At 45.0% G+C, this 27,407-nt stretch overlaps 7 protein-coding genes across 9 annotated transcripts; 6 read left to right on the top strand and 1 right to left on the bottom strand.

Annotated features, from left to right (window-relative positions):
* The first annotated feature begins 362 nt into the window (after positions 1 to 362).
* Positions 363 to 4,078, top strand: LOC112891130 (probable peroxygenase 5). Of its 2 annotated transcripts, XM_025958062.1 has the most exons (6): positions 369 to 783; positions 965 to 1,120; positions 1,310 to 1,395; positions 2,117 to 2,217; positions 3,505 to 3,630; positions 3,723 to 4,078. In XM_025958062.1, exons 1-6 carry the CDS (start codon positions 759 to 761, stop codon positions 3,880 to 3,882), a joined length of 654 nt encoding a protein of 217 aa, XP_025813847.1. In that variant the 5' UTR covers positions 369 to 758; the 3' UTR covers positions 3,883 to 4,078. The 2 variants fall into 2 exon arrangements, with proteins under 2 accessions (XP_025813846.1, XP_025813847.1); XM_025958061.1 differs by having other exon boundaries at positions 363 to 1,120.
* Positions 4,079 to 4,536: 458 nt separating this feature from the next.
* LOC112888605 (probable peroxygenase 4) lies at positions 4,537 to 6,789 on the top strand. The gene is made up of 6 exons (XM_025954858.1): positions 4,537 to 4,701; positions 4,886 to 4,999; positions 5,745 to 5,830; positions 5,932 to 6,026; positions 6,167 to 6,292; positions 6,452 to 6,789. Exons 1-6 carry the CDS (start codon positions 4,635 to 4,637, stop codon positions 6,600 to 6,602), a joined length of 639 nt encoding a protein of 212 aa, XP_025810643.1. The 5' UTR covers positions 4,537 to 4,634; the 3' UTR covers positions 6,603 to 6,789.
* Positions 6,790 to 8,361: 1,572 nt separating this feature from the next.
* On the top strand, positions 8,362 to 10,106 carry LOC112889693 (probable peroxygenase 5). Its single transcript, XM_025956442.1, has 6 exons — positions 8,362 to 8,555; positions 8,698 to 8,823; positions 8,963 to 9,048; positions 9,179 to 9,273; positions 9,426 to 9,545; positions 9,641 to 10,106. Exons 1-6 carry the CDS (start codon positions 8,474 to 8,476, stop codon positions 9,789 to 9,791), a joined length of 660 nt encoding a protein of 219 aa, XP_025812227.1. The 5' UTR covers positions 8,362 to 8,473; the 3' UTR covers positions 9,792 to 10,106.
* A 1,500-nt stretch (positions 10,107 to 11,606) lies between these two features.
* On the bottom strand, positions 11,607 to 13,320 carry LOC112889783 (probable peroxygenase 4). Its single transcript, XM_025956553.1, has 6 exons — positions 13,160 to 13,320; positions 12,908 to 13,033; positions 12,711 to 12,796; positions 12,468 to 12,559; positions 12,161 to 12,286; positions 11,607 to 12,024 (listed from the first exon to the last, which is right to left on the bottom strand). Exons 1-6 carry the CDS (start codon positions 13,221 to 13,223, stop codon positions 11,865 to 11,867), a joined length of 654 nt encoding a protein of 217 aa, XP_025812338.1. The 5' UTR covers positions 13,224 to 13,320; the 3' UTR covers positions 11,607 to 11,864.
* Positions 13,321 to 17,438: 4,118 nt separating this feature from the next.
* LOC112890088 (cysteine-rich repeat secretory protein 12-like) lies at positions 17,439 to 20,773 on the top strand. Its single transcript, XM_025956937.1, has 3 exons — positions 17,439 to 18,370; positions 20,019 to 20,120; positions 20,248 to 20,773. The coding sequence occupies exons 1-3, from the start codon at positions 17,503 to 17,505 to the stop codon at positions 20,256 to 20,258; spliced, it is 981 nt and encodes a 326-aa protein (XP_025812722.1). The 5' UTR covers positions 17,439 to 17,502; the 3' UTR covers positions 20,259 to 20,773.
* Positions 20,774 to 22,685: 1,912 nt separating this feature from the next.
* Positions 22,686 to 25,833, top strand: LOC112889351. 2 transcript variants are annotated; one of them, XM_025955937.1, is made up of 6 exons: positions 22,686 to 22,859; positions 22,940 to 23,271; positions 23,382 to 24,033; positions 24,164 to 24,363; positions 24,488 to 24,732; positions 24,815 to 25,611. In XM_025955937.1, exons 2-6 carry the CDS (start codon positions 22,982 to 22,984, stop codon positions 25,609 to 25,611), a joined length of 2,184 nt encoding a protein of 727 aa, XP_025811722.1. In that variant the 5' UTR covers positions 22,686 to 22,859; positions 22,940 to 22,981. The 2 variants fall into 2 exon arrangements, with proteins under 2 accessions (XP_025811722.1, XP_025811723.1); XM_025955938.1 differs by lacking the exon at positions 22,686 to 22,859 and having other exon boundaries at positions 22,982 to 23,271; positions 24,815 to 25,833.
* A 459-nt stretch (positions 25,834 to 26,292) lies between these two features.
* Positions 26,293 to 27,087, top strand: LOC112889352 (16.0 kDa heat shock protein, peroxisomal-like). The gene has a single exon (XM_025955939.1). The coding sequence runs from the start codon at positions 26,433 to 26,435 to the stop codon at positions 26,868 to 26,870; it is 438 nt and encodes a 145-aa protein (XP_025811724.1). The 5' UTR covers positions 26,293 to 26,432; the 3' UTR covers positions 26,871 to 27,087.
* Positions 27,088 to 27,407: the final 320 nt, after the last annotated feature.

Here is a 27,407-nt window from a genome sequence, read left to right as displayed (position 1 = left end):
ATTAAAATAATCTATAATTTAGAACAGAGATGGGGAGTAGCTTCCAACGAGACCATCTCTGACCTCCCCCTTACCATTACGAGCCGGCGCATGAGCGCACCTCACCCACGGACCGAATGCGTGTCATGGATGGCGCCTCGTGCCATGCGGTCCACGTTCACGTACGTACGTGGCCGCGACATAGCAGCTCTCGGCAGGCGACGTACGCGTACGCGCGTCGTCACTCGCTAGCTGACGCCCCCGGCCGCCGCGACGACAAAACCGCCGGCCAGCCGATCGTGTGTTTTTTTGGAACAATGCCAGCCGATCGTGTTCATCCCTTTGGCCCGGCTCGTCGTCACCACGCCGCACGCCGATCGAGCGGCGCGGTGGCGGTGGCGGTGCCTGCTCGCGTGCGTGCCCGATCCAGACACGGCGCCCTGGCTGAAGAGACGCCGAGGGAGAGGCACACATCCAGGCCCAGCCTCGAACCTTTTGGCTAGGTTGCCTGGTTGCTTAGCCTACACTACACACAACACGGCTGTGGCCGCGTACAAAAAGCACACCCGCAAAGCGTCAGTTTCCAGAATTCCATCGCAAACTGCTCGACCGATTCTTTCCCCCTTCCGCCGCCCCGCCACCTCCTTCGAACCAGCGCATCCCCCCGCCAGTCTGCCACATTCCTTCCTCTCTCTCGAAGGCTCCAACTCCCCATTCCCCTCTCCGTCTCCCTAGCTGCAACTCTTCGGCTTCGTCGATCTCCATCTCCTGCAACCTCCATGGCCGGCAAAGCTGCAGACACCGGTAAGTAGTCCAGTCCCCCAAGAAGCATCATCAGGATATATACATGTAGAGAGAGGAATGAAGCCGGAGTAGAGAAAGGCCGGGTTCGCCATGCAGATCCAAAGATCAGTGGCTCGCCATGTCCTTCGCGGCGCGAGTCTCGCCCTCGTAACCGCCGCGCTCCTCTCTGTGCTGGCACCAGGGAGCAACGACGGCGGCGCCACCACGGGGCAGTCCTCCTCCTCCTCCTCCTCCATGGCGGACGTGTACAAGGGCGAGCTCACGCCGCTGCAGCGCCACGCCGCCTTCTTCGACCGCGACAAGGACGGCGTCATCTACCCCTCCGAGACGTACAAAGGTCAGTCGATCTAAACCACGCCGGCCGGTCTCGCTGCGACTTCACGAGAGGAACGCCGGCGGTCTCCTGGCTCAGAGTCAGTCCGATCCCATTCGATCGAGCGATGACGGTTGTAGCCTGGAAGCCTTCTGATGAGTTCTGATCCCTTTAAATGGATCAAGCGACGGTTGATCAGAGGTACTGCTGCAGGGTTCCGCGCGATCGGCTGCGGGGTGGCGCTGTCCGCCGCCAGCGCCGTCTTCGTCAACGCCGCACTTGGGCCCAACACCAAACCGGTAACCGCAACATAATACTCCTATGTTCCTCTGGTGTGTGTTTGCCACTGCCTGTCCGCCTGTCAGCATCTATCTCCTGTTGTTTCATGTTTCTATGTAACCTCTATAGCATAGCTTCAGCATACCATTTCAAGTATGAATTGGTTAATGCTCCATGTATTGATCGAGCCCCATGGGCCGTTTGCATAGGAGTACATTAATTATTGGAGGTTAACTAGCCTCTCCTAGAGTTAAGTAAGATTATCAAGGAATTATAATCAATTCTAAACTAACCATACGTCCATACCTCTTTTTAGAGAAAACTAACCATACCTCTTTTCTCCTTGAGATTAACAATAATGCCATATGATCGGATAAGTACTGCACGAGAAAAAAAAATCCCTATAACGTGAAGATACATTCATGCCACTTTGCAAGCACGCATTACAACTAGAAAGATGCCATTTTTCTCTTCAAAAAAGCAAAAGAAAAGGGCAGGCATAAAGCTACGGTCCATGTGTTAAGGCATACTACATACATACCACTACAGCATTCCATTGTGAACACTCAACCAAGTAAAGCTACCGCCTTTTGGTTATCTTTTCTACGCATATATTGCTCTGAAGAAGTCGTGTCATGCGTCCACAAGTGTGATTCGATTCCGGTGTTAAAACCACCATCTTTATTCTACATTTCTGATGCTGACTCATTAATTCCCGCGTTTCTCGTGTCGCTACTGCAGGAGAACCAGAAGACTCCGCCTTTCAAGTTCCCCATTTATGTGAAGAACATTCACAAGGGCAAGCATGGAAGCGATTCAGGAGTGTACGATGCCAATGGAAGGTACTTTTGTTTTTCAAAAGTTCCATCTGTCACCATCAATATGAAACCTTTAGATAGTCCGTGTGCCGCAGTACAAGTGTCCAGCTCTGTTCAGTTGAGTTCTCTTTGCACTTCACTGGTCAGTCAAGACAAGGCAACACTGATCATTTATCTCGCTTGCCATAAAGTAGCGCTGAGACACATGCAAATAGGTAAAGAAGACTAAGCAATAAAAATAGTGCAACTTTTCTGATGTGAGATAGATGGATGCATTATCACTCCACATTAGCTCAACAGAAGTCTAAAAGGAACGGACAGCTGGGGGTAAAGGGTTATGTGTGTCGTTTCCGCTGTCTAAAGCAACACTCTCATAAACTACAGCAACAGTTTGCAAGAGGTGAATAATGCTACATTAGTTAACTGCATCAGGAGGCCAACGAGGTGATAAGAAACAGTTCCCATGGGATGGGTTAGCTTCGACATATAGATTAGTCAATTTCAATAAGTGCGGGGATGAAGTAAGGAGTCAATTTAGTACATGCTGACAAAAGAAACATTACAACTCTTGGTTGCATCAACACCTGTCAAACTTGTAGTCATGAGTTGAAAAAAACTGAGTATGGCCTATGGATCGGACTGAGGAGGTTGCCTACTGAATAATTGCCGGAACCAGGGTTCCAGCCCTAGCTGATCAGTTCCTGCAAACATATCTGGACCAGCTGTGTTATGCCAAAGCGTAGGAAAACACTAATGCCAATACTGAATGAGGAATTGGATGCCTTTGTTTGTTTTCGCTGTAATTTTATCGTAGGCCAACACATGTTTCTGTTAAGATGAACCTTGACACAGATAGAACATAGCCTGCCTTATTATCCCCTTTGCAAAAGAACAAGGATCTCCTTCAGATACAATGGCCTATCTAACGGATAGAGTTATCTACAGTCAAAAAAATTTTGGGCAAAAGAAGACATATATCCAATTCCAAATCCAATCTGTCACCATCTGTATGACCCCCTTCAGATAGGCCATATGCCAGCAGCAGTGAATTCCAGTCTGGATAAGTAGAATTAATCTCACCTGTCATTGTACTTTACTCATGAGTCATGACCAGGTACACTAATCATTCAGCTAACCATAAAATAAATGTGACGAGACACGTGAAAATTGCTAGATAAGTAGTGTCCCATTTTCCCCCTTATGTGAGATGGATGAAGCTTATTAGAGGAAATGGGTGAGGATGAGCCTTTTCCATTGTTTAAAGCTACAGTCATCAACTAGTATAGCTCATCAAAACCTGTTCATTCGCAGATTTGTTTCTGAAAAGTTTGAGGAGATATTCAAGAAGTATGCCCACACCAAGCCTGATGCTCTCACAGGAAAAGAGCTGCAGGAGATGCTCCAAGCAAACAGGGAACCCAAAGACTTCAAAGGATGGTAAGTTCTCTTCACGACTATGAAAAACATAGCGTCCATGTATTAGATGTTGTTCACTTGAGCTCACCTTTTTTTTGGAAAAACTGTCGTAGGCTGGGTGGCTTCACGGAGTGGAAGGTGCTGTATTCTCTGTGCAAAGACAAGGACGGGTTTCTCCATAAGGATACAGTCAGGGCGGTCTATGATGGCAGCCTGTTTGAAAGGTTGGAGCAAGAGAGGAAGGCTAAGAAGGAATCGACAAAGAAGAAGTGATAAGAACATCACAAACACTCTGTTATGTGGACGAATTTGTAAATTACGGTGCGAATGTGGGTCGGTGAATTATAACCGTAGTTTGATTGGTTCTGTATGTTTGTCAATTCAGCTTTTCTGTAAGAAGAGCCTTCGTAAACAAACTGCAAGTATTTGTGGGTTAAGTTGAGTGAGATAATTCATAGTTGTAGCCTCCCGTATTTTTTAAATTCATATTCGTTTTATTTAGATGTTTACTTTCATTATAAAGGGTAAAAGGAAGTACAAATCTGTAATTTGGGTTTGGTATCGTAAAGTACGAAATTGGAGCTTGTTCATACAAATTTATAATCTCACTCCCTTCTTTGTGTTTTTTCTCCAAGTTGGTTAACCGGCTAGTAAAATCACACGTAGACTAAAAGGGGAAAAACAACGCAGGTACATTGCCCTCCAGTCTTGGTCCAAACCTAACTGTACGGTTCCAGCTTCTGCCAAGCATCCACAAGGAACACCACATATCCGATAGGCACACATGCGGCTTTAACTTGTTGGGCATTTGAAAGCCCCTCTTTCAGGATTCCAAGTTCGAACACATCTGCATCAATCATAAATGAGCAAAGGACTAGTAGTACCTACTACTACCACGATACCTCTGCTCCATCGTTAGTTCTTCCGGCCAGGGAGCTACTTAAGCAAAGCCATGGGGCGCTACCTGCTGCGAGGTGCAGTCCCACGGTCACACACATCTGCAGAAGAAGGGATAACCTGTGGTGATGCCGGGTTGGCGACCATTGCCGGCAGCAGCAGTGACAGCTGTCCTGCTTCTGTGGGTATTCAGCTGTAAGTTGACAATTAGTATGGGTTTCTATTCTGTATCTTTAATTTCATTTTTGTTCTAGCAGAGTTATGGGAAAGCAATCATCCTGAAGTCTTGGCATAACCCCTGCAGCTAGCAAAAATATTGCTGCATAGAGGTTTTCACTTTTCAGTTTTCTCACTTGCTGTTGTTGTTGTGTTATGTAAGGTGGCCATGGGGAGGCAAGCACTGATTTTGCTAACATGACTGCACTCCAAAAGCATGTCGAATTTTTCGACCGGGATAAAGATGGCATTATTACACCTTCAGAGATGTTTGAAGGTTCGTTAAACTACTAGCTTTTATGGTTATACAACAAATTCTAAAAAACATGTGTCAGTCAAATTTGATAGACGAAGAGTGCTCAATTTGGTGCTTAAATCAGAAGGACAAGATACTGATTCGGAACTTAGTGCTTTTCTATTATATATTTTTCTAGCGGTTCCTTCAGCTTCTATGCTGATTTACCTTTTCTATTGGAATTTTTCTTTTTGTAGCTAAAAAAAAAAGATAAAGTATCTTACTTGCACTTCAGTTGGCATAGAATTGGTATGTATTTTTTTTAAACACGGTACGGTTGTAGATATTCATATACACACGTTCACATACGTGCACCTCGTTATCGACAGGCACGTAGTTTGCCACTGAAATAATACACTGGTTAAATCCTAAAATAAATATAAGAAAATAAGAGTATATATGCCAACCCCAAGTGGACAAGTTCCACCGTAAAGTAATCTTGCTGGTTGAGCTAGACTCATTCGGTAGTATTGGTGTATTAACTAACTATATTTTCCATTATTCTCCACCGATTTTTTTTTCACTTACATTCCTAAGGTATTCTGCTTATGCACATCAGGTCCTTGTCATGGAAATTTTTCTATTACAATTGTTGATGAGGTAGTGTGCTTATTAACACAAATACTCTGAATAAAACACAAAACCAGAAAATTCATATATTTCTAGCAGATTAATTACTTTGTAAAATTTCCTGACATACTTTGAGAACTGATGCTTGGGGCTGTAGGATATGTTGCACTTGGATGTGATGCGGAATTTGCCAGGGCTACAGTTGCATCCGTTAGTGCCGGTGTCGGTCCTATTACAAGCCCTGTAAAGCCCCCTACTCTCTTGCAAAAAACGAGTCTGATACGTTAATTCATCACACGTAAGGAACTGACTTTTTTTCTCTACCTTTTTTCAATTCGGTGCAGGTTGATGCACCACTGCCTCACTTCTCAATATACGTAGAGTATATCCATAAAGCAATGCATGGAAGTGATACCGGCGCATATGATGCTAAAGGAAGGTAACTCGGATCAACATTATACATACAAACATGACAACTATATATATATATATACACATATATATTTGTTAAACTTTTTCGTTTTCTTCATTTTTTTCTAACCAACCTGCATGCTAAACATATAATTAAAACTTCGGTAGGTTTGTCCCAGAAAAGTTTGAAGAAATTTTCACAAAGCATGCAAAGGTCAGACCAGATGCGTTAACATCCATGGAGATCGAGGAGATGATTCTAGCAAATCGAGATCCATTAGACCCTCAATCATGGTAATTTTGTATGTAATATATTGTTTGTAAGTTACTATTGACCGTCATACAAAGGGATGGTATAGCTAGATTTGATAGATGTGTCCTCTTGAATATGACACCCAACAAAAGTGAAAACGATTCTCATTTTATCTAAACTTTCATTCCCTATAAAAACAGGGCTGCGCCTGAAAAAGAGTGGGGACTAATATACAAGCTAGCAAGTGATACGGAAGGATTTCTTCACAAGGATAGTGCGAGAGGTATATACGATGGCAGTGTGTTCTACAAGTTGGAGGAACAGAGGACATCTTCACGAAGTGATATGTGACTGAGTCCAGCATCCAGACACAATATAATGTATACGAAAGCAATAGTGAAAAATTATTCAATAACTTGTACCTATAGTGTATTATTACAGTCATTAGAATGTACTAGCCTGTCAACCCGTGCTCCTGCATGGGCTAATTAGAATTAATATAAATATAAAGTTTATAGCTAATAATTATAATTATCTATCTCATGCCTTCTTTCATCTATTACATATTCTAACATATACTCTAAAATACATATTTATCATTATCTAGTTGCAATAGATTTTATTTTGCATCACACCTCCATGTGTGTTTGATATATATTTAATTGAACTATTTGTTTGTAAATTAGTATTCTTATATCTTTCATCATACATGAATATACAGTAACACATATCGTGGGTAGTATTTTTGTATAAATAATAACATAAATAATATATTAATAATGATAGAAATAGTAATTTAGAATTTTATATTTGTCCACTTCAATATTTTATTATAATTATATAATTTAGATTCAGTTTTAGGGGTTACTTTAACTTTTAATAACGATATAATGGGATAATTTATATGCAAATTTAGGGGGTTATTTGTATTATTTTTATAATGGCATAGGTGGGTAATTTACATAAAAATTAGAGAGTAACTTTAGAATTTTTTTTATAATGATAGAGGTGGGTAATTTACATGGAGATTAGAGGATTACTTTAGATTTTTTTTATAATAGCAGAGGTGGGTAATTTAGATACATGTTTAGGGGTTACTTTAGTTTATTTTTATAATGGCAGAGGTGGGTAATTTATTAGAAAAGATAATAGATCCAATGACTATTATGATTAGAGTTGTCGGATTGATGGCCGGATGTTTCTGATTTTTATAAGAATTTCTATAATTTCTCTATTCTTTAGTGTCCATCTAGAAACTTAGATGGCTTCACCTGGAGGCTTCAAAAGGAGATTCCGTAAGATTGAAACTTAGAATCAAAATTGTTCATTCTGCAACATTAGTTATTATGAGAAGTCTTCCTATTAGTAGTTCATGCACAGAATGGCAATTGGCTGGAATATATGAATTAAACATTCATGCGCCACTAATCGAAGAATGGTATGAGCATTCAAATCGGTCAAGGGCTCAAATTGACATTCAAAATGAAAACTTGGCCTCAGGTTTTGGGCGGAGGAAGCCAAACAAGAGGAGCAAGAAGAAATTGCATGCTGACGATTATTTTATAGGGCAGATCATGTACATGTAGCGTAACAGTCTGACTGCAATACTGCATAAGAAGAGAGAAGAGATACACACGGATCATTAGGAGTAACTACCAAACCCATTCTCTGTAATTTTTCACACTTTTGTATGATGCCCTTCTCTCTCTGCATGCTATGTTTCAAATTTTAACGGAGTGGCTGGTTCGAATTACTCCTTTTTTAGAGAGATCCTGTTGATGCCACGATCCACCATCAGTCCAGCCGGTAGCGAGTCACCACTCACCAGTCACCAGCCAAGCCCATTCACACCACAGCTATCGGCTGCCTGCTGCTCTAGTGCTCTGTTTGTCGTGTGGCCGACCGTCGTGCCACACGCCTCCAACCTCTGGGACCTTCGTTCCCGATCACGCCACAAAAGTTGATGGTTCCTGAATTATTGCAAGGAACATTGACTGATTTGTACATGTCGGAACGTCGTTTTTCTTGCCAGATTAGCATGTGCCACAGGCCACAAAAACATCCAGTGAAAGGCCTGGTGCCTTCTCCAGTTCTCTACAACCCCTGCAGGTATATTTAAGCTGGGCAATGATCGAGTGCGCCTCGGAACTGCCAATGCTACCTGTGGTCACCATAGACCAAACCCGCACAACCGGAGACGAACACCGAACTCGCCGGCGGCAATGGTGGCCCGCCGGCCGGCTGCTGCTTCCCTACGACCGCCGCTGTCGATACTGTCTTTGCTGTTGACATGCAGCCTTTTCTGTAAGGATGATTTGGCATTTCCTTCCAAATTGCTGATGCTCCTAGCTCAACATGACAGTAGCTTATCGAATTGGTTTAGTAATTAGAGTGAGTTTATTAAGTTACTAATCCTTTTTTCTTTCTTTCTTTGTGTTTTGTTAAGCTGGGAAGGTGAGTGCGAGGGCGCTTGCTGACGGTGCTAGCTCCAATATGACAGAACTGCAGAAGCATGTGTCCTTCTTCGACAGGAACAAAGACGGCATCATCACTCCTCTGGAGACCTTCCAAGGTGACCTCTTTTTTCTCAGCTGTGCAGGACATGTACCGTGTTTAATTTGAAGCCCGTCTGTTTCTCTGAATTCCCATCACACCAACTTCTGTTTTGAAGAATAATTTTCCAGCTAGTTATACTGTGTCTTCGTTAATAGGATTTGTTGCGGTCGGATGCGAAATCGCCTTCTCCAGCGCTGCTGCCTCGACGGTCCATGGTGCTCTTGCTCCTTTCACAAACCCTGTATGTTTTCTCTCTTCTTCTAGTGTGCACATTTATATTTCAAAATTCCGACACGTTCAGACAAAACACGCACTTACACTTGCACATGGTTTCTTCTTCTACTATTCTTGTTCATTTCAATATAATGCAGCCGGGAGCACTGCCACCTTACGTCAACATCTACGTGAAGTACATCCACAGAGCAATTCATGGAAGTGACACTGGCGCCTATGATTCCAAAGGAAGGTAGAAGAAATATAGTTAGCAGACAAAACACATCCCATTCGATTTAATTTTACAAATGTTCAGACCTGACTACAAATCATAAACAGTTCCTAAAATACTCCAGGTGTTCCATGACAAAAATCACTCGCTTACTGTTTTGTTCCAACTGCCAGGTTTGTCCAGGAGAAATTCGACGAGACCAAGCACGCTCATGTCAAACCGGACGCCTTGACGCTACCGGAGATAGAGGAAATGCTCACGTTCAACCGGGATCTTCTTGATCCCGTTTCATGGTAATGCTTAATTTCTTTGCATCGTTGAATCAACACAAAGAAGATGTGCTTTTGCTCATGCAACTTTTCAAAAAAAAAAAAACCCTGCTGTGCAGGCCTGCTGCTGAGGCGGAGTGGCAACTGATCTACCAGCTCGCCCACGACAGATATGGGTTTCTTACCAAGGAGCGTGCGAGGGGCATCTACGACGGGACCATATTCGTTGAGCTCGAGGAGCGCAGGAAAGATCTTCACAGTGATGCGTGATCAGATATCTGTCTGTCTGTCTGTCTCTGTCTACGGTGGACGAGAGAGAGAGAGAGAGAGAGAGAGAGAGAGAGAGCGAGCTGTCTACGACAGCAATTTGGGTAGCATCAATCCGTCAACCGCGTAGCATGTGTTGTGCTGTATTAAACTCCGCATGCACAAATGCACAATTAGTTAATTAGTAGATGCCGCGCCACGTCATCTGCGCACACACACTACAATAACACTGTACTCTTTCAAGAAATTCCCTCTGCAAAAGCACAGCAAGTGTACTACCTAAACCCTGGACTATATCCTATAAAAAAACTTGGACTATAAACCCAAACACTACCAAAAAAAATTCTTTCTTTGCACTTTGGCACAGTTTCATCAAGACATCTATACATTCGTTCGGTACTAGTCTCCAATGTAAAATACATGAAAAATATTATAGCATTTGAAGTTACTGTTCAAGACAAATCCAGATATACCATTTTCAAAAGATTTACGAAATAATCATAAGTTAAACCTATGATACAGTTAATTACCTTACTCCTGTATCTTCAAAACTTATACGGTGTTTAAAACAGAGTTAACTAACTAACTGCAGCAGACAATTGAAAGATAATGCACATACACGCACTTTCATCTAAGAATATCTATGGGAGACTGGATTAGCAAATTTTAATCACCGTAGGCATGCCACCATGGATGGATGCATCGCCTATACTACTCAAATAAAAAATAATTGAAGATGCTAGCATCCAAGCTTAGGGACTCCAAACCGTATAGATAGACCGTTCCACCACAATATTAAAAAATTAAATTCAAACCTCGGTACAACATAGATTTCGATAGATCATGAGATTAATAAAATTGTCTCGGATGCCTCAAACTGCCTACCGTTAAAAGACTAATTAGCCGTGAATACGAGCGCCATATTCTTTTTTATGGTCAACGTGGGATGCCCCCCCAGCTGATTTCTCATTAAAGTGGGCTCTCAAATAGCCAAATGGTACAGCAGTTTTAAGGGTACAGGGGTGGTTTCTTATGTTTGATTCTTACATTGGAGAAAGACGTTCTCACGAGCGCCATATTAATCTGGAAACTCGAACCTGGTGAGAAACCAAACGACTCAGTTCATAATAGAGTTACACAATTTGTTCATAATAGAGTTACACAATTTGAAGTGCCTCCGGTGATCTATATATAACGCCTTATAGGCAGTGGCGGAGGACGGATAAAAATTGAGGTATGGCGGAGTCAATCAATCTTCAAGCAACAAAACTTATTATTTATCACGCGGATGTATGACTAACAAACCACTTGTCCACTTCTACAATCGCTGAGGAGGGCTACTTCTTTTTCTACTTTTCTCTATTGTCAAATGCTCATTACTTAACTGATCGAAAGTAAGGATTAAGAGAAATATACTACCATAGAAAAAATAAGGTATGGCAGTTGCCATACCTTGCCTCCATGGTCCTCCGCCACTGCTTATAGGGGTAGGGATTGCGTGCATGTATTCGTAAGGTTGAGTGTACGTACATGTATATGAATGTCTGCATCTGTACTGTGTTTTGTAAAAAAATTTATAACTTTACAAATAGAAAAAAGAGGTGTGCATATAAAAAGACTCTCCAACGGTAGTTTTGCATGCGGTCATTATGAGGAGAGGAGTAGGGTGAGGCAGCTCCCTTGGCCTCCGCACCCCCTGTACGATTTTGCATGAGAGAAAGAAGTGAGGAATCCTCTTCGTGGCACTTAACTTGCTGCTCGTGCACAGGCGCGCTTCAGCAATATATACAGCTCGTTGCGTCTCAAGTAGGCTCGAAATAAAATTCTCAAAAAAACACACCATTCTGTTTTTATTATTCCAGGTAGAGCGAGCGCATCAATCTTTTTCACACGGTGATACGTGCAGGAGTGGGAAAGCTTGGTCTAGAGCAAAAGGGAGTGGTAGCTAATTAAGCTGGTTACTGTGCACTGACGCGTTACCACATGTATCTTATTATTACCCAAACACAACACACATCATATTCTGAAGAAACAGCGATGCCGAAGCAAGTTGTTGATCCATCCATCAGACCGTCATTATGCGTCGCTGTGAGCAGAGTGAGGGTCGATGGTGTGGTCGCGCAGCTTGGGGAAGACGGTCCCGTCGTAGATGCCCCTCAGGGTGTCCTTGTGGAGGTACCCGTGCCTGTCCTTGCCCAGGAAGTGGATCAGCTGCCACTCCAGCTCCGCCGCGGGCCTGCACATTAATTACATTCATGCACGCGCACATCGATTCAGTTCAACAAATTTCACTTATTGATCGATCTCTAAAATCTGAAAAATCAAAAACGTCAAGAGTGAGAAAGAACGTAATGGATGGGAGGCAGCAGTACCATGTCCAAGGCTTGAGAAGGTCCCTGTTGGCGGTGAGCATCGTCTCTACCTCCAGCCACGACAAGGCGTCCGGCTCAGTGCGAGCGAACCTCTGGAAGATCCTCTCGAACTTCTTGGGGACGAAGCTGAAAAGTCGGGAAACGAAAGTCGTATAAGTCGATCCACTCTGAACGCGCGAGGTTATTTGATCGTGGAACATAGGTTTTCAGCCATCATTTCTGTTCAAGGACTCAAGAAGTTTCAATGGATCGGAGGAGCAATTTAGTCTTCAAATCAAGTCAAGTTCAGAGACGATCGAGCACATACTTCCCCTTCTTATCATAGGCGCCCGTGTCGCTTGCATGGACCGCTCCGTTGATGTGGGACACATGGATGTTTGTGCTCGGTAGTTTTCCAGGCTACGACAGGTAGGAAGAAGAAATTAAATGGTTCGTTCGAAAGAGACAGGTAGGAAGAAATTAAACAAGATGGTAAGCAAACATGCATGTAAGCAAATGAAGATGCGAACATGATGGAGCACTGGAAATGCAAGCAAGTTTGCCAACATACAGGGGTTGTTAGAGGACCGAAAGCAGCATGGGTCGACGTGGCCGCAGTAAGGGCGAAGGCAGGGTCGCATCCGATCGCGATGAAACCTGTACAAGCGCATACACATTTCCAAGCCGAGTTTGAAACACCATGCAAATTTGGCTGGAGGGATCGGAGGGACTAATATAACTTCACATTCAGAAAAACTTGTCACGAACCTTTAACGCTCTCAGTGATGGTAATGATGCCGTCCTTGTTCTCGTCGAAGAACTCCACGTGATGCATGAGGTCCGTCATGTTGGCGCCGTAGGGAGACGAGGCTGCCACACTCTGCTGCGCCGCCCCTGGATTTAAATCAGAAATTGTATACAAAATTAAAGCGGAAAATTTAGTAATAATTCAACTTTATTTGATGCTCCATGCATATGTATGTCAGGGAATTAACTGACAGCGAGTGAGCTAGCACTTACAAGTGCAGCAAACGATCCACACAAGGAGCCCGGAAGGCATCAACACCGGCCACCGCCCTGCCATGGCCGCCGCCGCTCTCGGTTGTCTCGAAGGGTGGATGCGCAAGAGCACTGTTGTTATTAGAACTCAAACTTGAGCACGGGTGGTTGTGTTGGCCTCCAATGGCGGCCCTGCTAGCTGCTTAAATAGCTGCCGGGATCAGCATCGCTCTCACAGATAATGCACGGGCCGGGCATGGCATAGCACACCTACCTCGCATGCCATGCCAGCGTCGTCACTGCAGGATAGATTAAACTAGTTGCCCATGGCAAAATAGTCTCATTATTGGGTGCCGTAGCCTGAACCTAGATGGAGGTCGTGGCAGACACACGTCAACTAGGGCGCGGCAGCGGCAGGTAAGGTCCGAGATCCTAATTTTTTTTTTGGTTAATTATCGAACTGGCCACTGTTTTGGATAGAGATGACAGCGATCGATGTGAACAGAGCTCGGCGTGCCGTCGTGCCGCACGCTGGCAGCTAGCAGACGGAGCAGCAACAGGCAGGTCGCTGCAAAGTGGAGGGTCTCGTGCCCTCGTGATCCACGGCTCCTGGATGGCTGTTTGGCAACTCGTGGGCGGCTTCTTCCGCAGTTGGTCCTTAGAGATTCAATATTTGTTAGGAGAAAATCTGATCCATACCTACTCCTCATAATGACCGCATGCAAAATTAGTATTGGAGAGTCGTTTTACATGAATACTTTTTTTTTATTTGTAAAGTTATAATTATTTTTTAACACAGTACAGATGCAGACGCTCACATATATGCACGTACGCTCACCTATATAAATACACATACCTAATCCCTATCCCTACCACCCTAAGAATCCATCCAAGGCACGTTACTTCTTGTTTAGCAATCTAGATCGATCGATTCCGAAAAAAGAAGACATTGCTTCTGGTGTCCGTCACCTCCTTTCTCTGAGGTATTATTGTGCGTTCAGTTTTTCCCTCGAGGCAACCGTGCGGCACTGACTGAACTCAGAGCACGGAACGTCAGGCCGTTGAGCAAGAACAGCGCTGCAGCAGCAAGCATCGGCAAGTACGTTGGTACTAGGCAGCTAGGCCTTGCTGGCGGCCAGCGCAACACCACAGCAGGAACTATCGGAGTCCGGAGGCCTGCGAGCCACGACGCCATTGCACGTATATACGCTTGCACATTGTGGTTGTGTCGACTACATTAAGCAAATTTTAAAAATATTTATTTTAGAATGTTGGTTTTGATAAGTTCTTAAATTATATATTGTTAATTAAAATTCATATTAAGTTGCATTGGACCACCCTAGATCGAAACTCTAGCTACACCACTACCCCTATGAGGCGTCATAGACCACTGCAGAGACGCTTCAAATCATGTAACTCTATTGTGAATTGACTCAATTGAACTGAGTTATTTGGTTTCTCACCAGATTCGAATCTCCAGATTAATATGGCGCTCGCATTTACAACTAATTAGTCTATTAGCGGTAAGCGGTTCGAGGCATCCTCGGAAAAAAAAATCTGTGCAACCCGGCTGTAAACGGGTGGGAGAGGAATTTAGACGCGAGCATGAGTTGGTCAGCAGAAAAACTCAATTTGTTTTGAACCTAGAACGTGTACTTGGAGCTATAAGGATCATTTGGATTCACTATAGCAAATTGTTACCTGGCTAATGGTTAGTAGATTTTTATTAGTTAGGAGCTGTTTAATTAGGTTGTTCACTATCTATTAGCTGCATTTAGTTGGGTTGAGGCAGGCAACTAATGATGGTTGGCTAATAATCATCTAGTCTATTAGATGGTGCGTTGGATCCCCGCCATAGCTAATTTTAACAGCTAGCTATTAGAGATAATAAACTTAAATGCCCTATTCCTGAATTAAGCTTCGCGACCTTCACAATAATCGCGACTATGCGATACCTCATTGTATATGTTTTATAACCTTGAAACTCCAGGTGGTTCATCTTACTATTACTAATTGGAGGTTTCTTTTGAAACCTCCACGTAAAACTACCTAAAATTCAGGCGAAACATTTTAAAAAATAAAGAAATTCTAGAAATTTGCATAAAAATCAGAAATATCTAGACAACTCTAATCATAATAGTCGTTGGAGTTGTTATATTTTCTAATGAATTACCCACATTTGCCACTATGAAAATAAACTAAAGTAATCCCTATACATGTATCTAAATTATCCACCTCTACCATTTTAAAAAATCTAAAAATAAACCCCTAATCTTCGTGAAGATTATCCACCTATATCATTATAAAATAATGCAAATAACCCCTAAATTTGCATATAAATTATCCAATTATATTATTATTAAAAATTAAAGTAACCCTTAAAGTTAATCTAAATTATATAATTATAAAAAAATATTAAAGTGCACCAATATAAAATTCTAAATTACTATTTCTATCATTATGAATATATTATTTATGTTATTGTATATATAAAAATACTACCCAAGATATGTGCTAGCATGTATTCATGTATAATGGAAGAGATAAGGATACCAATTCACAAATAAATGGTTCAATTAAATATATGTCAAAGATACATGGAGGTGTGATGCAAAATGAAATCTATTACAACTAGATAATTATAAATATATATTTAGAGTATGTGTTAGAATATGTATTAGATGAAAGAGGGCGTGAGATAGAATTATAGTTATTAGCTATAAGCTTTATTTTTATATTAATTCTAACTAACCTGTGCGGGAGCACGGGTTGATAGGCTAATATATATATATAGCCACAACAAATGGTTATCCATTGGAAAAAAAAGATAGCTATATATCTTCCTCAAATTAATGATTGCGTAGAACCTCTCGTGTTTACTTTATTTTTCATTTTTTCCTTTTTGTGCGCTTCTCTAATCATTATACATATTTTCTACAGATATAATTAAACACAGTAATTAGTAGTAGCTGATTTGCTCCTCCTGTTCCTAAAAACAAAGAGGACATGTGTCATGCTGAATGTTTGGATTTGCTTATGGATGAATCAATGTTTGTATGTCTAATGTGGTCAATAAAATCTTACTAAACTGCAGCTAATTGATTATAATTTTTTTAACCATTTTAAATGATGATATTGAACCATCAATCGGTAAAAGCTATTTATAGCTTCAAACTATCCGTGGGTAAAAGTTATTACGATCCGTCGGCATATTTTCACGGAGTGTCGTACTGTCCATCGTTAAACGTGGAATCCGTCAGTAAAACTTTTTACCGACGGGATTTATAACGACTGCATATATCCATTGGTATAAAATTATACCGACCGACTCTCAATCGCTAAAGATGCTTATAGCGACCGACCGACCGTCCATCGTTGTGCTGGTGTTGCGGTGTAGTGGGCCGTGAATCACGTGGGTAGTCCTGCCCTCAAACCATAAGAAATTTACGATCAGCACGCAAAGCTTCTTAGATTCTTTTTTTCGTACCTTCCCTCCTTCCGGAGAGATCTTGCTGCTAGCTGATCCGATCCGTGTGCATCGGCAGCCCAACGTGCCGCACGCCACCTGACACTGACGATTTCTCAAAGCGTAATCAGGCCATGACACTCTTTCGCAAAAAATAAAAAAAGGGTAATGACACTGACCCTGAATGCGTATGTGATGATGATGGATCTCGGCCGTTTGGCCATGGATGCCAATGCTAGACGTGCTTTTTTTAGAGTTCAAGTCTAGCTACACAGTGGTGCTAACCACTCATCCCCCGGACCCGGAGACGAGAAGAGCATCGCCACCGGCGGCGACGAAAGGCATGGCAGGCCGAGGAGGAGGGCCGCGAGGACAGTGACCACACAGTAGGCTCTCTGTGTTCCTAAAGCAAAACCTTTTTTTCGGCCGAATTTGGAAACGGCCCCGTGGGCTACTTACTGGCTAGGCTACCCCGGTGACAAATACCGAACTATGGGCTGCAACTTTGTGGGCCATGCTTTGTGCTGGGCTTGCCTACTAGAAAAGCTTCGGCCAGCCCCGATGCCAGCCCAAACGTTTGTTTGGCCCGCTACAAACTGTGGAATACGATCAAACAAAAAGAAAAGGCCCACAAGCCCAAACGTTCTTTTAGCCCTCTACAAACTGGGACAATACGATTAACCAAAAATAAAAAGGCCCGGCAACCACGCTTTTGCGGATGCAAAAAAGAAAAAAAAAAGAATGACACCATTGACACACCACTGTAATGGTCCAGGTAACTATCCATTTATAAACCCTTAAGCCCATCCCTCCACCCTCACAACGACACTCCACTCCCTGCCGCCTCTTGCTCTCCACTCTCCACTCTCTGAGCCTCGGCTTCCAAAGACAAGCAAGCATGTCGAAGCTTCTTGCACCGGCAGCGCTCCCGGCGCTCTTGCTGCTCGCGCTGTCCGCGTGCGCGACACCCGCACGCGGCGGCGACGACTACACGGCGTTCGTGTACGCCGGGTGCTCGCAGGCGCGCTACGACCCCGGGTCGCAGTACGCGGCGGACGTGGACACCGCACTGTCGTCCCTCGTCAACAGCGCCGGCTACACGGCCTACGCCAACTACACCTCGCCGTCGGCCGCCACGGGCCTGGCCGGCGTGTACCAGTGCCGCTCCGACCTCCCCGCCGCCGTCTGCGGCGGCTGCGTCAAGTCGGCCGCCTCCAAGCTCTCCTCGCTCTGCAACGCGGCCGCGGGCGCCGCGGTGCAGCTGCGCGCCTGCTTCGTGCGGTACGGGAACGACTCGTTCCTGGGGAAGCAGGACACGACGGTGCTGTTCAAGAAGTGCGGCGGCGAGAGCGCCGGGGACACGGGCGTCGTGGCCATGAGGGACGCCGCGCTCGGCGCACTCGTGGCCGCCTCCGCGCCCGCCGACGAGGGCTCGTACCGCGCCGGCGCCGCGGGGTACGTGCAGGCCATGTCGCAGTGCGTCGGGGACCTCGGCGCCAAGGCCTGCTCCGACTGCGTCTCGGCCGCGTCCTCGCAGCTCAAGGCCGGCTGCGGGTACGCCTCCGCCGGGGAGGTGTACCTCGGCAAGTGCTACGCGCGCTTCTGGTCCAATGCCGGCGGCGGCAGCGGCAGCAGCGGCGTACCGGTCGGAGGTGGCGCCGGCGGCACCGGCACCAGCAACGGCGTCGGTGGCGCCGGCGGCGTGGGAGGAGCAAGCAATGGATACGCCTACGGCGGATTCGTGCCAAATACCTACGGCCAGCACGGTAAGCAGCTGCTTCTCCCTACCAGCACTGAAATCTGAACACTGAACCCATTGTGTTCTTAACCATACCAATTTTGGGATCGTAATCGTGGTCAGTGCCGAGCAAGAGGTTGCTTTGGCCAGTCAGCCGATCCAGTCTTTTCTGGCCTTCGATGATTGATGAGCAGCGTGTATCCTTCCGGTTTCACCGTTATCTCGATCCGTGCACCACCACATCGTTCGGCACGTAGATTTCTGAAGAAATAAACCACGTTGGCCCGTGCGCCCCAGCTGGTCCTGAATACTTGTTGGATCTTGCACACCACAACTGGACCATCAAGTGCTGCCCACTAGCACCGCAATACGCGCACGGTTCACTTTGTTTACACTAGGCGTTTACTGGAAATAGTTCCTTTTACGTCATTGTGTCATGATGGGTGCACACGGATGAACTTCATGGCTCAGATCACACCTACGTTTTCTTTTTGGAGTTCTAGACTTGTAGTTGGAGTGTTGTTTAGTACAGCGCCAAAGTTTGGTACTTCTTCTCTTCAGGTTTGATCAAATTTACAGAGAAAGATTTCTCGAGAACGGGGAATGCTAGCTATTTTCGATTATAGCACAACACAAAACCATGTTCAGATTTTACATCACAAAGCATTGGACATAGTAGGGTCTAGAGAGCATGCAGCAAGATTGTTCACAAGCAACTGAAATCAATTACATATGGACATAAATCCCTTTTTTGTTAACTAGACGATCAAATTTGGGCAGTTGGCTACATGGTTAGGAAGTGACGATACAGCTGAATGGTCCAAAAACTTGACTAATACTGGCTTACTGCCACCCTCTCTCCCAGCAAAATTTGCTGAGATTAGGGGTTTCAATGTAGCATGTGCAGTAGAAATTTGGCATGCATAGCTAGCTGCAGAAATGTAGATTGTAGCCCTAGCCCCACATTTCTCTATAATCTACTTGTCCCTCCACAATTTTTATATCACCTAACATCATACAAACAAACACTTAGGATTCGGCATCTCGATTTAACAGAGAACATGTTCTTAGCAATGTTACTGCATTATACATTGTATATATCAGAACTGGTAATCAGCACAGAAAAGTTCAGCATTAACTTTTTTTCTCATGCAAAAAAGTTCAACACTAACTTGTGGTCCGCACGTTCTGTCGTACCACTACAGTATATGCGATGGTAGATGTATCTAGTTACAATCAGTAGTATCTGTCCAAACTGTGCAAAGGTATCTAACAACCAAAGGAGGCCAAAAGGGCTTTATTTTTTTCGCCTTTCACTTTCGTCTGCACTTTGAGCTAGGCTCTGAAGTGGACTCGCTTTCTTTGTGTTCTTAACCTTGCTCTGAGCCCCAGCAGTGTATCACAAAGCGCATCCAAAACGATCCAGCTTTGCATCATTGGAATCTGAAGCGCAGCAGAGGATATCTCTGGTATCCCACTGCGTCCCAGTAGTAGTGTACTGCATCCCAGCCTTTTTCTGCTTTTGGGGTGTACCTTTATTTAACCTCCTTTCTACCCTACTTTGCACAAAGCTACAGCTAGATAGGAGCACAATCAAATACATTTCTAGTGGATTAGTCTGAGTTCTACCTAGTAACAGTTTGCTGCTCTTTTGCATCTGTGACAATGCTCATCAGATGAATCCGGGAAAACCCTTGCCATCATCATCGGCCTCGTAGCGGCGGTCGCCATTGTCATCGTCCTCCTCTCCTTCATCCGCAGGGCCGGCGGTGTCGGCGGTAAGATTTACTTGCACAAGCTCCAAACTGTCAATTCTTGATTGACTCATCTATATATTGCTTGATCGTGTCCATGGCATTCATGGTACCTGAACTTACTGCATTCTTTTACCTGAACCACATACAGGCAAAAGCTAAGAGAGGCATGCAGCAGCAGGATGGCCTCGACTCGGCTCCAGATCGGATCGGTCGCTGGCTTTTTGCTTGAAAACCGCTTTAGTCCGTCTGCATCTTTATATCTTTTAGGGTCTCTTTTGTCCTGTCATTATCGGCCGAAACAAAGGGAAGCCATGCATTCTGAAACGACGCGAGCTGAAAGGCGTCCGCTGTGCAGAAACGCGAAAGGGGAAGATTCCAGCCGCTACCAACTACTCTAGCCACCAAGGGAAATATATATATTCACCACAAAAAATAACTTATGTGGCATCTGCTCGTTATATATATACTTATATACAGCGTATTTATCTGCGTACCCAGCATGATTCATGTCCAAGTTGATGATGTCTTACAGTTGGTGATGATGTGGATTTATTTATTACTATATATGTATATTATTTTTAGTCTCTTTGAGGTAATTGGCTACTGGAACTTTGTATCCTTGAGAATGGCATGGCATATAATATAGTGATTGGTGTGGAGGTTGAGGAGCTCAATCATTTTTAAGCTTTTGTGAGAACGACAATGGTTGCCATCATGAGGAGTTTGTACGAAAATGGATGAACTTGTCTTAGTGCTCTGCTTAGTGCTGTTTACATCATTGCTCATGAGTGTGGGTACGTAGGGCATGAAAAAGTTCATTAGCGGCTGGATGCTAGAGACTAGAGTTAGTATTTTCTAAAAGGCGTGCTTACAAGCAGCATCGCTCTCCTCCATTCGTAAGCACTTTAACTAGAACGTCCTTTCCAAATCCTGCAATCTTTCAAGAAAAAACTCCCGGTGCCTTTTGCGATGGAAATTATAATGTTCATGGCACGGAGCATCTGAACAGGCATAAATGAGTATAGCTTTAGTAATGTCAGTCCAACTTTGGCGGGTGCAAAGACCAAATTTGAGCACGGATTCAATTTGCTTATGCATCGTGCCAAGAAGAGTTATTCCCGTTGACGTGAAAATGTACCACGCCAAACATCTAGCACTGAACTCGCAGCCCCCAAAGGCTCTTCCTGCTGAGCCTCGGCAGAAACCGGATGTTCCGGTTCCTAGAAATCAGATCAGAAGTTTTGAAATTTCTAGAATTTAGCTAGAAAAGCATGAAACACTCACAATTCCCCTCGTTTTGTAATTAGCTTGAAAATTTTCAGGGAACTATGGTCTCCTTTTTCTCCTTTTTTTTTTATCTTGGCCATAAAGGAGCACAGTACACGGTGGCGTACAGTGGCGCGCTGACAGTTCGAGCGCTTCATCGGCAGATCCATGGCCTCGTGGACCTCCCATGCACTTTCTGCAACTCGCACCCGGCGATGTTGTCGTACATGATGCCAAACCCCTTTGGTCCAGCTAGAACCCTTCAATTGCCACCATGGTCATCGTTCTCGGGATCTATACAACAACATCAGCAGGGACGGGCACGCGCGGAGCCTGAGTTTCAAGGGTGCAATGTGGCAACTCTCGTTAAAATAGTGGTCCACTGCGTCGTCATCACACACTTAGTTAGGGCACTCTGCTGCATCCTATTGTTGAAGGCGCCAATCGCAAGCCCCAAAAAGATGGCACAATCCACCACATGTGCCACCAACACCTTGTACAAGCATATAGTATGGGCAACGGAAATTATTTGTATTCCCATAAAGCTAGCTTAGTAGGCTTCTTCTACCTACCTTAAAGGCTTGGTGGCTGGCTAAGGGGTTTCAATATGTTTAGCTCACAACCTCGATTATAAATGTGCTTTTGGATATTTTGAACATGTTTAATCAGTTGATGCCCCGAAGGAGTGAATACGAACAGGCATGGAGCTACGTTCTGCGTACCGGGTGCGGCCGCACCTAGAAAAATTTCTTAGTAACTCATTATGGCTAAATTTTTACTATATCTTCTTCAATATCATTCGTTTGCTATAAAGCACCGCACTCTTCTCTATTTATCTTTAGCTCCGCCCCTAAATACAAACCATCTAGTTGAACTCTTCCATGAGTATACATCGCCGTCGATAGCAAATCATGCGGTTGAGGTCCGAGTTGCTTCCTATCTCAAGCAAGCTGCTCATGCCATTCGAGAATCGGATGCCTACTGTGTAATGACATTATAGATGCCGCTTAAAAACGTAAACTTCAAATACGTTTTCTTCTAAGGAAAACACATCTCCTTTTGTCATGCGTAGAAGGCACCTAGGCTTCTGGTGCATCGCGTGGGCTAAACGTGTTGGGCTATGAAATCAATTTCTTTAGTCGGGCCGGATTAAAGCCCATGTGAACGAAGCCTTTGAGCCTTGGCGAGCTTATCGCGAACGGAGATCGAGCTTGGCTGCAGGCTCATTGGGATCTCAGGCTCGGATCGACCTCGGCTCGGGATGCTATCGAACTCCAGCTTGAGGTGGCAGGCTCGCTCGAGCTCGGCTCATCGACGGCCCTCCCCCTCAGGCCTCAGGGCTCTGGGCCTCAGGCTCGTCTCTGTTTCTTCCCCCCCTTCTCTCTGACTCTCTCCTCCCTTGGTCTTCCTTCCCTGGCGGCGCCGACTGGGCGAGCGGCGGCGCCATTCGTTAGGTCTTCGCCCAGCCCTTTGCCGGCGACGAGGATCCACCAGGTATGCCCGCCCCTTCTCTTTCCTTCTGCTGTGCGAGACGGAGCACCCCAAACCCTAACAAAATTATTTCTGTTGCATAGATGGATTTTCTTGCGAGCTGAGTCGATTGACCAGTAGAAGGAATGGGGCAGGGGATGGAGGAGGAGGTGGCGCAGTCGGTGAGCGACCTCCCGGTGCAGAACCCTCATGGGGAGGAGTTCTCAGCCGCCGACCTTACCTGGGTCAAGTACGCGAGCTCCGAGCACCACTGCGACGACGTCGCGCTCATCCCTTACGACCGGATGGAGGCCTTCATCAGCGGCGAGAGCAGCAACCCCGAGTGCCCCACCCGCTTCCACATCGAGCGCAGCCGCAAGCGCGAGGAGGGCAGCCTCAGAGAGTACCGGAGCGATGAGTACCTCCTCCACAGGATGTATGTCAGCTCTGCTCTGCTCGGCTCAAACTCATTCAGTTTACTCCTTGGTGATTCTTAGCAGTAGTTTCTAATGTTGATATGTACTTTTGTGTTGAAATTCATTTCAGATATTGGTGCTCATTTGGCCCTGAGAATTATGGGGAGGGAGGGACAATCTTGCCTAGCAGAAAGTTCAGGCTCAACACGAGGAACCGCGCCGCACGCCCACAGTCGATGCGAGGCTGCACTTGCCATTTTGCTATAAAGCGGTTATATGCCCGTCCTTCCTTGCTGCTCATCATCTACCACGAGAGGCGCCATGTCAACAAGTCTGGCTTCATATGCCATGGGCCCCTCGATAGGGATGCCATCGGGCCTGGTGCTAGGAGAGTGCCGTACGTTGGGAGTGAAATCCAGCAGCAGACCATGTCATTGATATATCTTGGTGTTCCAGAAGAGAACATTCTACAGACACATATAGAAGGGATACAGCGTTACTGTAGCTCAGATGCCAAGGTTGATAGCCTTGCTTCACAGTATGTCCAGAAGCTTGGGATGATCATCAAGAGGTCTACACATGAGTTGGATCTAGATGATCAAGCTAGCATCAGAATGTGGGTTGACAGAAATAAGAAATCGGTATTCTTCTACCAGGACTCGAACGAGACGGATGCATTCATTCTGGGAATTCAGACAGAATGGCAATGCCAGCAAATGATGCGCTTTGGTCATCAGAGCCTTTTGGCTTCTCATTCCTCATTTGGTGTAAGCAAGCTAAAGGTATTACAGCAAGGCAAACTGTTATAATATAGTACAACGACTTTAAGAGCAATCTTCCATATGATGTGATTCCTTGATATGTTGGTTAGGAATAAGGCTGTTTCGTTTGACATTCTACTCTTTGCTGCAGTATCCATTGCACACACTACTTGTATTTGACTCAATGCAGCACGCTCTTCCTGTTGCATGGATTATAACCCGTTCAGTTACTAAGAAGGATACCTTGAAATGGATGAGGGCACTTACTGATCGGATACACTCTATAGATTCCACCTGGAGAATCAGTGGATTCATCATTGACGATCCAGCTTCAGAGCTGGACCCAATCAGGTATGACATCGATCTTATCTTCAGTAGTGAAACCAATTACTTCTTAATCGAGCTGTAGCCAGTTCTGCATTCTTGTTGATGTAAACGCCGGCATTGCTATAGTAATTTATTGCCCTTGTTCCAGGGATGTATTTGCCTGCCCAGTTTTGTTCTCTTTGTGGCACATCCGGAGAACCTGGCTTAAAAATATCATGAAGAAATGCAGCAACATTGAGGTACAGCGGGAAATTTTTATTCAACTAGGCAAAATTGTGTACAGTATCTGGAGTGCGAAAAATCCCATGAATGCCCTAGAGCAGTTGTTTCAAGACTTTGTTGATCAAACCGCCTTCATCAAATATTTCAAGTCATTTTGGGTTCCCAAATTGGGTAAGTATTTCAGCCATTTGTAATAATATACCTTGTCATGCAAATTATCACGTAAATGATAATAAAATTCCTCCTATGGTAGAGATGTGGATTGACTCCATCAGAAATCTACCATTAGCAAGTCAGGAATCATGTGGTGCCATTGAAGCTTACCATCTAAAGCTGAAGGCTAAAGCATATGATGATGTGCTGCTGGATGCTCTCCAACGAGTAGACTGGTTAGTGCACAAGCTCACAACAGAGCTGCATTCCAGCTACTGGATCAATCTATTTGCAGATGAGAGCGGTTCATTCCCTGATGTGAAAGCAGAGTATATTGCATCCACTTCATGGCAAAGGGCATTGCAGATACCTGATGAAGCTGTACACTTTGACAACAATGAACCTCATTCAGCCAAAGTGGCCAGCCAGAAGGATCCCAGTCAGATGTGGACAGTATGGAATCCTGGTTCCGAATTCTCTCTCTGTGATTGTTCATGGTCAATGCAGGGTAACCTGTGCAAGCATGCTCTAAAGGTTAACATGATGTGCGGGGCGCGCAAGGACTTCCAGCCCTCGCTGTCATTGCAGTCGTTTCAGCGTGTCCTGCTTGGTCTGTGGCAAAAACCAATGGACGATTCATTCTCACTCGACTTGTCGGTAGCTTGGGCCATGCAAATGCAGGAGAGGATCCAACATGTAGCTGAGCTTGCCACCTCCGATGGCATTGCCCAACTTGCAGAGAAATTGCCAATCCAATGGACAAGAAGAAGAGGGAGAAAAACCGCCACCAAGCGCACCAGCCCAGTTGTTCTTCCTCACTCTAACAGCAGTTTGCAAAGAGATTCGACACCAACAAAGAACAGGAAGAGAAAGCGGTTGTCTACCTTCTCGGGTTAACAATGTGTTGCCTGCCAGAGTCATATTCTGGCCCCTCTCTGTAATTAGACGACTAACTGTCTTTCTTTTTGTTTACTATGCTCCTACTTGAGTTATAAACCAAATCCTAAATAGGTCTTGGATGATACCAACTTCCCTGGTCTGGTCCTTCCTTGTAGTAGTTGTAACACATTATTCAGGCAGTAAAAGGAAGCCACTGGAGCAGTTTCTCTTGTTCGAGTATGGTTATGCCATTCGGTGCTATTCACCTCGTCTCAGGTTTCCTGATGCAAGTCTTGTTATAGAATTCTTGATCTGCGCATTTATCTGGGTCTGATGCACTGAGTTTGTAATTTGCTAGTTCTGAAGTTTGGTTAGCGCAATGTGTGCTGTGTTCAGATTTTAGTTGAAGTTCCTGACATTATTTGATCTGATTTAATCTGTGGCGACTTGTGATGAGCCATCTAACAATACCTTCCGTGTTCTGCAGGGGTTCATCTTTATCTAGTTGGACAGGTTAGATTTTGCTTGATCTAGCTTATGAAGAATTTTCCAGCAACAACCTGTGAGCTGCTGGCAGAATGGGATATGCATTGCTGATATTCAGAACATAGTAGCCATGCTCCAGAAGCTTCCCCATTGCCCCTCTCTACATCGTTCGCCACTCCTCTGTCCCACGCCCGTATCTGGTTCTGGAACCATCTTCTGACGTGGACGCATTCATAATTTAAGCCCTCATCCACCCTCTTCCCAACGAATTCCTTGTACGATTCTCATCCCATCCATTCCAGCTCTGCTCCGATCTCGAGCTTTCTTGCTCCAAGCCGCGAGTTCCAACAACAATGGCTGACTTCTTGTTCGGGAGCCCGTTCCGCCACCTCTTCCACGCGCGGCCCTTCCCGGCCGTCGAGTGGTCCTCCTCCGCGGCGGCGGCCATGGACTGGGTGGAGACCCCGGCGTCCCACGTGCTCCGCGTCAACGTGCCGGGGCTGGGCAAGGAAGACGTCAAGGTCCAGGTCGAGGAAGGGAACTTGCTCACCGTCCGGGGCGCCGCCCCGCCCGCGGGGAAGGGGGAGAAGGACGGCGAGGACGGGGCGGTGTGGCACGTGGCGGAGCGCGGTAAGCCGGAGTTCGCGCGCGCGGTGGCGCTGCCGGACAACGTGCGGGTGGACGGGATCAGGGCCGGCGTGGAGAACGGGGTGCTCACCGTCGTGGTGCCCAAGGAGCCCGCCCCGGCCCGGCCAAAGCCCAGGCCCATCCCTGTCCACAGTAAGCTCTGAGCTGATCAGCGATGCTGATGCTGCTGCCAACTGCGTGCACAGTGTTCCAGTATGCAGCAGTCTCTGCCATGCAATTTGATGGAGTTCTGTAAAAAAATGTGTGCCCAATGACCGCGAGCCAACGAGTACTATGCCTGGGTTGAATAATAACGTGTGACGCTAAATTTGCTATCTGTAGATTTATACTTGTAATAAACAAATACGACGATCATGTATAGCGTGCTTCTGCATCTAGCATATGGCATTAAGGTCCAGTTTGGTTCCACGGTTAAACTTTAGTCTCGTCATGTAAAAAATTTTAGCACCGTTACATAAAAAAAATCTTATTATTTAGGAGCATTAAATAAAATTTATTTAAAATATTAAATTTTTTTCACATATGGATGCTAATTCGTGAGATGAATTTAATGAGCCTAATTAATCAATAATTTGCAGCCGTGATGCTACAGTAGTCATCTACTAATCATGGATTAATATACCTTAGATTCGTTTCGCGTATTAGTCTAGAAATTTTGCAATTAATTTTATAATTAAATT

This window comes from Panicum hallii, chromosome 4 (assembly GCF_002211085.1).
Source record: "Panicum hallii strain FIL2 chromosome 4, PHallii_v3.1, whole genome shotgun sequence".
Lineage (NCBI taxonomy): Eukaryota > Viridiplantae > Streptophyta > Magnoliopsida > Poales > Poaceae > Panicum > Panicum hallii.
The sequence above is the reverse complement of the archived record's forward strand: the minus strand, read 5'-3'. Positions and strand labels throughout refer to the sequence as shown.